Raw genomic sequence first — 10,732 nt, 5'->3', positions numbered from 1 at the left:
TCTATTCGTGAAAGCCTTTCTGATTAATGTTGCCGATTGCAAGAAATGTATGTCGTGAAAATGGTTCATTCCTAATGTAAGACGTGCAGAAATGAACGCGCCGCAACCCAACTATAACTCAGGGAAATCCACCAAACCCATTGGTGGTGTTAAGCACACCCCTTGGAGCTGTAATTCGATGGTTGTCTATTGGACGGCCTGTACATTAGGAATATGACTGCCCACTGGCTTTACGAGACGCCAATATCTGTATTATTTGCATATGCAGTTCAGGTTGCAGATGCAAGGGAGTGGGCATGGTTGGGGTAGCGCAAGTGGACTGAACTTCTGCGTTTGTCTAGCCCACACTGCTATTCTTTAAATGCACCTAACTTTAATGAAATATTGTACCTTCTTTTTCAGAAAACAGTTACAGTGTTTGCATGCATTAAAGTGTAGCACTCATCAGAGCTATTGGAGTTATTTTCTCTTACAAATGACCTGTTCAAAAATAAAACTTGGGAGATTGGTGAGTAGGCTATACTGTATATTTTTATCTGGTGTAATTTTGTATTCTGTTCAAAATGAGAATATTTTCCAAATGTTTTTGAAATAGCTAGATACAATGTTTCACAGGGTGTATGATGTGTTATAGGCCTATGTTGTAGAATTAATCACTAGTGTTGATCATATTTGTAATTTTGACTGATAAGATTAAAAGAGAACCATGCTAAATAGTTTACAACCGAAATGTATCGAGAATTCAGATGAAAATGCCAAAGATTAGCCTGCCAAACCAACTGAGATTGCCATATAGTTTTAAATCCAAAAGTTATTTTCAGCATTTGGATTCACACTATTTAGGCAACTGCTTTGCCAAATTCCTAAGGCCACAATTAAGTTTATATCTGCTTGCCATGTTGATATCAAATAAGATGTATGATAAGGATATTATTATTATTACTATGCTATTATTGTGTTATTACCCCCCCCAGCCACTCAAGTTAGCATTTAGTAGGATATCTTACAAATCTGAAATCAGGTAAGCCACTGACTAACGTACATTGCGCCTATCCCAATTCCACTGTGCGTGTGACAGCGGCTAACCTGGTTTTAAGGAGACTTCCCTGCCCCTCCTGCCGTCGTGGGAACGGCCCTGTCCAGACAGACTTTCTCTAAATGTAACGTATATCCGCAAGCTGTACATCTAGTGCTATCTGACACCTATTGGCTTTACTGCCCTCCTTGTGGCCTTTCTGAGTACTGTATTATATCCCAGTACACAATCTCTAGACAGACTGTCAGTCAGAGGCCTTTATCATTAGGCTTACTATGGACCTGCCCTCCTATAGACCGTTCATGCCATTTACTGGGACTCTACTGGTGCTGAGTTTTTCTTTGACATTGCCTTAGTTGACTTTTATGTGTATTTCGTTAATTAGCATAGACACTTGTATCAATGTATATAACTATGTATACTCAGTTCCAAAACAATTAGCTTGACAATGTGTCCCTATGGGGGAAATAAACCTTTCTATTGAAATCATGTGGCCTCAAGTATATTTATTTCCTTCTTACTGTACAATTAAAAGCCTGTGTGTTGTTTCAGTATTGAGTTTATTGCCTCCTGGATGACTCAGAGTGACACCCAGTAGATACTGTAGATATGTAAAGTGATGTAAGTCAGACTCATTAACTGTGGCTTACTCAGCATGATGTGAACGTGCAAACGCTCACAGCACCACCTCATCAACAGGCAGTCATGCAGGTAGCAGGGCTATATCTAGAATATTCAGGACCGGCTACAAACAGCCTCTAGCCCCCTACCTCTTAGACCCAGGCACATGTGTACTGTACATTTGAAATGATTGGATAGGTATAAGCAGTATGGCAAAAGTGGAACTACCATCATAGGGCTTATACCTATCCAATCCTTTCAGATCTACACAAGTAAGTCTGTTTTTGTCAGGGCCCCCTTTCTTTCTAGTGATAACAACATTCAATGCCATGCCATGATTTCCAACCCACGTCCTGTCTAGATACATATTGATCTGTCTGGTTAAGGTCATTCTTTATAAAGTTTCTATATTTAAAAGGCAAAAGTTTCACCTGCCTCTTGCTGAAACATCCTAAACAGATTAGGTGAGAGAGGATCCATGTTGAGTGGTACTGTATCTGTGAGCAAACATAATGCCCTCATTAGGTTAGCACCCTGCCAACCCATCATAATCTGTTAATGTTCTACTGTTTCAGATTGCTGTCCTCAGGGTTAGATCTTGAGTGGGTGAGGTTGTGTGTGTTTGTGTGTGAGAGTGGTAGTGCCCTTGTGACTGTTCTGTCTGTACAGGCCACAAAGGGGATGTTTCCAACGATTAGAGACTAACTGGATGTGATTAAACTGCCCCTGAACTGGAAGGCCTTCCTGTGTGATAATCCCTAATAGAAAAACATCAATTTTACTCAGTCTGTGTTTTGGTATTTGTTTTTTCCCACATCTCTCTCTTATCTTCCCATGAGACTATCACACAACATTAGCGTTTAGTGTTTCACTTCCACTGCATACTCATGTCAATGTGACCCTGCAACATCTCAGTGTGTGTGTGTGAGCTTCCCTTTCCCAGGTGTGGTTTAGTGAAGTCATACCAGATCAGAGAACTGTCCCCCTCTCTCTCCTTTCTTTTCCCACTTCTCTCGGTTTCTCTCCCTCCCTCTCCCCCTCTCTCTATGTCTCCCTCTCTCTCTCTAGACTATGGGAATTGTAGGGACTTATTTGGGGGCTTATCTATCCCCAGCCAAGCCAGACATGTCCTGATCTTATCACCATAATCCAATTCCACATAATTCATCTTAATATCATAACTGTTTTGCCCTTTCAAGTAGCTCTGACAAACATACAGTACCAGTCAAAAGTTTGGACACACCTACTCATTCAAGGGTTTTTCTTTATTGTGTACTATTTTCTATATTGTAAAATAATATCGAAGACATCAAAACTATGAAATAACACTTATGGAATCATGTGGTAACCAAAAAAGTGTTAAAGCAATAAAAATATATTTTATATTTTAGTTTCTTCAAAGTAGCCACCCTTTGCCTTGATGACAGCTTTGCACACTCTTTGCATTCTCTCAACCAGCTTCATCTGTAATAACTTTCCAACAGTCTTGAAGGAGTTCCCACATATGCTGAGCACTTGTTGGCTGCTTTTCCTTCACTCTGCGGTCCAACTCATCCCAAACCATCTCAATTAGGTTGAGGTCGGGTGATTGTGGAGGCCAGGTCATCTGATGCAGCACTCCATTACTCTCCTTCTTGGTCAAATAGCCCTTACACAGCCTGGAGGTGTGTTGGGTCATTGTCCTGTTGAAAAACAAATGATAGTCCCACTAGGCGCAAACCAGATGGGACGGCGTATCGCTGCAGAATGCTGTGGTAGCCATACTGGTTAAGTGTGCCTTGAATTTAAAAAAAATCACAGACAGTGTCACCAGCAAAGCACCCCCACAACATCACACCTCCTCCTCCATGCTTCAAGGTGGGAACCACACATGCGAAGATCATCCGTTCACCTACTCTGTGTCTCACAAAGACACGGCAGTTGGGACCAAAAATCTCAAATTTGCACTCATCAGACCAAAGAGATTTCCACCGGTCTAATGTCCATTGCTTGTGTTTCTTGGCCCAAGCAAGTCTCTTCTTCTTATTGGTGTCCTTTAGTAGTGGTTTCTTTGCAGAAATTTTACCATGAAGGCCTGATTCATGCAGTCTCCTCTGAACAATTGATGCTGAGATGTGTCTGTTAATTGAACTCTGAAGCATTTATTTGGGCTGCAATTTCTGAAGCTGGTAACTCTAATGAACTTATCCTCTGCCGCAGAGGTTACTCTGGGTCTTCCTTTCCTGTGGCGGTCCTCATGAGAGCCAGTTACATCATGCTTTTTGCGACTGCACTTGAAGAAACTTTCAAAGTTCTTGAAATTGTCCTGATTGACTGACCTTCATGTCTTAAAGTAATGATGGACTGTCGTTTCTCTTTGCTTATTTCAGCTGTTCTTGCCATAATATGGACTTGGTCTTTTACCAAATAGGGTTATGTTCTGTATACCACCCCTACCTTGTCACAACACAACTGATTGGCTCAAATGTATTAAGAAGGAAAGACATTCCACAAATTAACTTTTAACAAGGCACACCTGGTAATTGAAAGGCATTCCATGTGACTACCTCATGAAGCTGGTTGAGATAATGCCAAGAGTGTGCAAAGCTGTCATCAAGGCAAAGGGTGGCTACTTGAAGAATCTCAAATATAAAATATATTTTGATTTGTTTAACACTTTTTTGGTTCCTACATGATTCCATATGTGCTATTTCATAGTTTTGATGTCTTCACTATTATTCTACATTGTAGAAAATAGCAAAAATAAAGAAAAACCCTGGAAAGAGTATGTGTCCAGACTTTTGACTGGTACTGTGTGCCCCAGCTACTCCCCCAACCCACAGAGGTAAGGGTTACAACAGGCATGTAGAGAAATGCCTGACATTGACAAAGTCATTAGACAACTACTGAAGTGTGGAAAAAAGGTCTAAATATATGGGTGCACATACAGTATGTAAAGAGATGAGGAATCTTTTTATGTGCTTTTCTTGGGATTCCTAACAAGTGGTAGCAAGGACAAATATTTACAGAGCTGTGGAGCAGCTAAGCAGAGTTTGTTTCAGGACAGTGGTGGTTCATGTCAATCATTCCATCAGACAGCCACCATGTTTACACAGGTAAACACAGAGAAAGGGAGAACGGTGGGACTGAGTCATCTGACATGGGTCCAGAGAGACGTGGGTTTGATCACTGTTTATGATATCACTTACTGTAGTGGTGAAATCCCTAACAAGCTACATTACAGAGCAGAAAACTGTGAATAGACATTTTACTTTCAATGCTATCTAGTCTGCTAAATACACTATCAGGACCAGGGCTACTTATCATAAAGGGTTGGATAGATTTCATTTGCATTTTTGATCATTTGCATAGTCTGTTAAAACTAGATTGTACTGTCCTTGTTCCTAGTTATGCACTCGTGTCATGTTTGCTTTGTGAATAAGTTCCTTTTTATTTTCCATGGTCAATTACCAAAGCAAGTCACTGTGGTTGAGATGAGAGAAGAGGTCTAGACTGGAGCCTGGGAAATGACGAGTATATGGTATGAAGAAGCACTTGAATAGAGAATGAGCGTGCATTAAATTTGTATGTTCAGCCATTTTGTGAGTGGACATGTCAGCATAGCATAGTAATCTCCATAGCAGTCGGTACTAGGTCACACATACTGTATGTCTACTGTATTATAATCACCACCACCTCCCCACAGCTGCAGGTGCCAGGATGTGTTCACTACTTCCCTCCCACACCAAGGGAGACATTTTTGTAACAGACTGTGTGAGCCACCTATGTGTAATGAATTTATTGTGCTTTCTGTCACTCACAGTGCATTGGAAGACTTGCAGTAACCATTCAAAACAGCTCCTTATAGCAGCCATTATTCATCTATGAATACCTATAATAAATGTATAATGCATTAAACAAATGTGTCTCGTAGAAAGAGCGACTTGAGTTTTGAGTCAGCTTTATGCACTAGCATGTGAAATATTCAGAGTTGGACATTCCCAACAACGGCTATATCCTATTGTGTCACTAAACCAGGCCTGTATATGCAAGTACATCTGCAAATATGATGTGGTTTCTTCAATTCTTCAAAGATGTCTTTCAGAGGATTGAACGTTTTCATTAATTCAAAACACAACAACAACAGCCAGATTATCTAAAACATAATGCCTCATCTTTTATTATATTTAAATACACAGAAAAAGTAATAATTCTCTAGGTAAAAGGTTTCCTAAATTATTTTACATTTCATACATAGGTACTATGTATCGTACTTCATACGGTATACAGTAGCCAAATGCTGTAAATATATTTATGTAGTATATACAGTATGTATATAGTATATCAGTGGATGCTGCTGGGGGGAAGACGGCTCATAATAATGTCTGGAACGGAGTAAATGGAATGGTATCAACCATGGAAACCATGTGTTTGATGCCATTCCATTGACTCCATTACAGCCATTATTATGAGCCGTCTTCCCCTCAGCAGCATCCACTGTAGCATATGTGGTAATCTGGATAATAATAATGACAGACAGTAGTTATAAAGACAAACAGGGGTTAAATAGAATATGTGGTGGTGACATTAAAGGCATAGTTCACCCAAATCACAAAATTACATATTGGTTTCCTTACCCTGTAAGCAGTATAGACAATGCATGACAACAATCCATGCTTTGGATTAGTATTCCTGCCACTGTTTCCTGTAATTTTGTAATTTGGGTGAACTATCCCTTTAACTGAACAGTGAACAACTCCTTGGCCCTGCTGTCCCTTGTTTTATCTCCATGACGATTCTCTGGATGTCACGACTGCAAGACACACAAAAATAAGTGTGGATGATGTCTCCATTCATTTGGTTTGGTTTGGAAAACACTTTTCTCGAAACCAATTTTCTTTTTAAGGCGGAAGGAGAGCTTGCTAGATAGAGACAGTAAAGCATGCCCTGGTAGTGGGTAGAAGTTGGCCCTAACCATTGATTCAGAGTCTGATTCTGAGTTATTTAACCATCTAATGGATTGGGTCATAGGGACAACTGATCCTAGATCTGTGATGAGGGGCAACTTCTACCTCAAGCATGCTACTTCTATTTCCCCATTAAAGCCAGAGAAACAGTCCAAATACCTCAGCAACCTGGAGGGAGGAGGGAGAGCGCACACACACACACACACACACACACACCGTGGAAACCCATTCCAACCAGTTAGGAGGAAACCCAACATCCCACATACTAGGCCATGGCTCTGTTTCAGTACTTCTGAAATGCATTGTTCCATTCTCTGTCCTTAGAAGTAATCACTCATCTGAAATATCATGGAAACTCTTACTTTACACTATCCAATCAAGTTGGATCAGAGATTACGTCACGGAAGGGAGGAAGGATGCATGTTTAAAGTATTCATACAGGGCCCGTGACCTCACACAGGAGAGAATGGACTGTGCAATACACCTTACAGAGTTCTGAGGTCAGGCTCTCTCTCTCTCTCTCTTTGGAAGTCAAAGGTCACCAACATACAAGACAATATAGAAGTAATCTCCCAAACAGAAACATAAAAGCCTCTCTGACACAATAATCAAAAATATATATTTTACACTACAGCCCAAATGGTCAGTCGTTGAGCCTCTTTTATCAATTGTAAGCAGCAAAAAAAATTTTTTTATTTATTTAAATGAGGCTCACTCTTTTATACAGAAATAGAGTGGTGACAGTGTAACAGTGTGGTTGTGTTGAAACACAGCTGTCTGTAGAGAATAGGCCTGTTGTTCTGAGGGTGGAGAGACACCCTGCATCGCTGGACTGACTGGGGCAGGGGACACAGCGACATACTGTGGGGAATCATGAAGCACTCACAGCTGCACCACCCGTCTGGATGTTACAGCACAGCTGGAGTGGAGGGAGCAGCAGGAGGCAGAGCTACTGGTAGTCCACAACATGCACAACACACACACACAGACACACACACGCACGCACACACACACACACACACAAACAGAGAGAGAGCCTGACGGAAACAGCTAGAGAGAGTGGTGATCGAGAGAGAGAGACAGAAGTAAGGGAAAGAGAGCAGTTGGGACGAAACAGAAAGAGAAGAGGGAGGGGAGATGTGCAACTGAGTAAGATGTTAGCAAAGCAGAGTTGAATGCCATGATTGTAGACAGACCAATAGAACATAACCAGAATGATCAGGGAATCAGATAGCATTAGAGGCGTAAAGGGGCAGTCAGAGGACAGAAGAAGGTCGTTAAGGGAAACCTTCAGGGGCAGGGAGGGGGTTGGGGGCTCCATGCGGGGACCTCCACCCTTAGTAACAGAAAAGAGGGGTGTGGCCGCCAGGCATGGCCCAAAAAATCAAGCCGAGGCAGGGGGGCAGGGCGGAGTGAGACAGGGCGGGGTAGCGGCAGGTAGAGTGTCACACATACACACCCTCAGGGTTGAGGCTGGACACCAGCGGGTTCTGCAGGTTGCGGGGGTGTCCCAGGAACTGCTTGGCTGTGGGGCGGGGAGGCGACTCTGAGGGGAGCAGGCCCAGGCCTGGTGGAGAGAAAGATGGAGGTTTAAGGTGAGCAATCATCTGTGTGTGTGTGTGTGTGTGTGTGTGTGTGTGTGTGTGTGTGTGTGTGTGTGTGTGTGTGTGTGTGTGTGTGTGTGTGTGTGTGTGTGTGTGTGTGTGTGTGTGTGTGTGTGTGTGTGTGTGTGTGTGTGTGTGTGTGTGTGTGTGTGTGTGTGTGTGTCTGTACCTCCATTCCTATATCCTTCCTGTAGCAGGTGAGCTAGTTCTAGCTGGTCGCTGAGATCTGTGCGTGAGTGTGTGTGTGTCGGCAGGACTCCCGCCTGCTGGATGAACTGCTGCAGGTTACACTGCCTCAACTCCTTGTTCAGCTCCTCCAACTCTTCCTGCTTCTCCTAGGGAGGGACACAGAGAGGGGGCCAGGACAGTCACACCTAATCCCAAATAGACCCCTAACCCCTACACTGACACACTTAATGATCCTATAGGCATAGGTGTTGGACCCAGGGAACAGTTGTTGGGGGTTAACTACCTTGCTCAAGGGCAGAACGACATATTTTTCCAACTTGCCGGCTCAGGGATTCAAACCAGCAACATTTCAGTTACTGGCCCCACGCTCTTAACCCGCTCTGAAATGTACATAGGACAGTTTCAGTCATGTTTGTATTTAGATACAGATCATTAAAGAAGTGGTGAGATGTTTCAACATGAAAATGTTGTTGCTATTGCATGAATCAACTCCTTTGTTTTCTGGGACTACCTCACAAATATCAAAATATTGTATATCTGAAATGCATAGTTGGAATATAAATCAATCACAAATATAGAGCTAACTGGCAGAGACATGAAATGTAATTTGCAAGGTTACTTGGACTAGTTACATAATCATAGGAACAAACGCAGACTAACTGGCGCTGAGTTCTTTCAAAGGCTGTAATTCCTATTCTCACCACCAGAGTGCAGCAACAGCCACAGGATTCATCTCAGATGTCAGATGCTCATCATCATTAACGAACAGTCAGTCACCTGCTGCATAAAACTGCAGCTCGCCACTGCTGCCTCCAAAGGTGTAACATTCATGAACATACAGTTCATACGCTTGTTGCAATCAGCAACGTATGTTTAAGTGTATAGATGCCCATCAATTTGAATTGAACTTTGAATTGAATTGAACTGGGTGAAAAAGAAGAAGAGAGAAGCCACTTGTCTTGCCAACGTCAACTGTAAAGTCACTCTCGGAACAGTGGGGAGAGAGAAAGGGAGAGGGGGGGGGGGGTAGATAGAGAGAGATGTGCTCTACACCCTGCCGGAATGGATTAGTTGTGGGAAACAATTGACACCTGCAGGCTCATCTCCATTCAGATTCAGAGTGTTTATAGTCACATGTACTGGGGTTGCAGGTGTGTTTGCAGTGTACAGTGAAAACCAGCAAGCTATGGTCCTGTACCAGGCAGCAAGTGGGTCCTTCCTCCTTGGAGGACCATTTATATAGGGCCAGGTAGCGGAGTGGTTAAGAGCGTTGGGCCAGTAACCGAAAAGTTATTGGTTTGAATCCCACAGCCGACTAGGTGAAAAATCTGTTGATGTGCCCTTAAGCAAGGCACTTAACCCCAATTGCTCCTGTAAGTTGCTCTGGATAAGAAATGTTGTGACTGACTAAATGAGTCAGTCATCATGACGGTGTAGACCAAGTCACACTCCCACTTAGATGATCGACTGGACTTCTAATGTAGCACAGCCGTTACTTATGGATCCCCCGGAGATGGGTTGTAATAGTCTAAGAGCGCCTATGGCCCTTTCTTAATGTGGGATGTAGCAAATGCACTCAATCCACATGAAATACATTAGAATATCATTAGCTACATAATAAAATAAGAGGAGGGGGGGTTTAGCACAATCAGTGTAGCCTTCTGTTTGTTTTCTTGGATAAACTTTCCAAAACCATTCTTCTACCTTGTAAAAAGCTGTTCTTCATACTGAAACAGAATGTACAATTCTGGGTGAATCTGACCTGAACAGTAGCCCTGATCCACAAAGTGGCTCTGTTCGAGTATCAGGTTTCATGTGGATTATGATGAGGCTTGTGTTTCCCTCCAACTGGGTAAGGCCATTATTCACACTGCAGGCACAGCCTCGCCACAACAACAACATTAGAGCCTCACCAATATGTTTTTTGGGGTCCGATACCATTTCTGATTTTTTGGGGGGGCAAAACTTTCCGATACTGATATATCTGCCGATATACTGTTTTACAGCGGGGAAATAAAAAAATGTCCATCCAAAAGAGCAATTGTCCACTAACTATGTTACAAACTTTGTGACAATAATGACACATAAGAATGTCCACAAGTGTTCAGATAAGCATGAAATTCCTTTTTTTCATCCTATTTTTTGAATATCGGTTATTGTGGAGTTATCAGCCGATACCGATATAGCATTAAAAGGCCAATTACGGCCGACAATATCAGTGAACCGCTATATCAGTCCGGCTGTAAACAACATTACCGTCTCCAACTGTAAGCAAACTCTGACAGACCTGCTTGTGGCCAAGTCAAGCCAAGAAAATGCACTTGTGCAACTGAACA

General features: G+C 42.4%; 1 protein-coding gene across 6 annotated transcripts in view; it reads right to left on the bottom strand.

Moving 5' to 3' along the window:
* Positions 1-5,782: 5,782 nt before the first annotated feature.
* Positions 5,783-10,732, bottom strand: part of LOC139540096 (ras association domain-containing protein 7-like) — a 59,660-nt gene continuing 54,710 nt past the window's right edge. For all 6 annotated transcript variants that reach the window (XM_071343656.1, XM_071343659.1, XM_071343655.1 and 3 more), the window contains 3 exons: positions 8,377-8,542; positions 8,063-8,170; positions 5,783-6,449 (listed from right to left, as the gene is read on the bottom strand). In XM_071343656.1, coding sequence (XP_071199757.1) covers positions 6,418-6,449; positions 8,063-8,170; positions 8,377-8,542 — 306 coding nt within the window. In that variant the 3' untranslated portion in view covers positions 5,783-6,417. The remainder of the gene's footprint in view (positions 6,450-8,062; positions 8,171-8,376; positions 8,543-10,732) is intronic.

Source organism: Salvelinus alpinus, chromosome 15 (assembly GCF_045679555.1).
Source record: "Salvelinus alpinus chromosome 15, SLU_Salpinus.1, whole genome shotgun sequence".
NCBI classification, from domain to species: domain Eukaryota; kingdom Metazoa; phylum Chordata; class Actinopteri; order Salmoniformes; family Salmonidae; genus Salvelinus; species Salvelinus alpinus.
The sequence above is the reverse complement of the archived record's forward strand: the minus strand, read 5'-3'. Positions and strand labels throughout refer to the sequence as shown.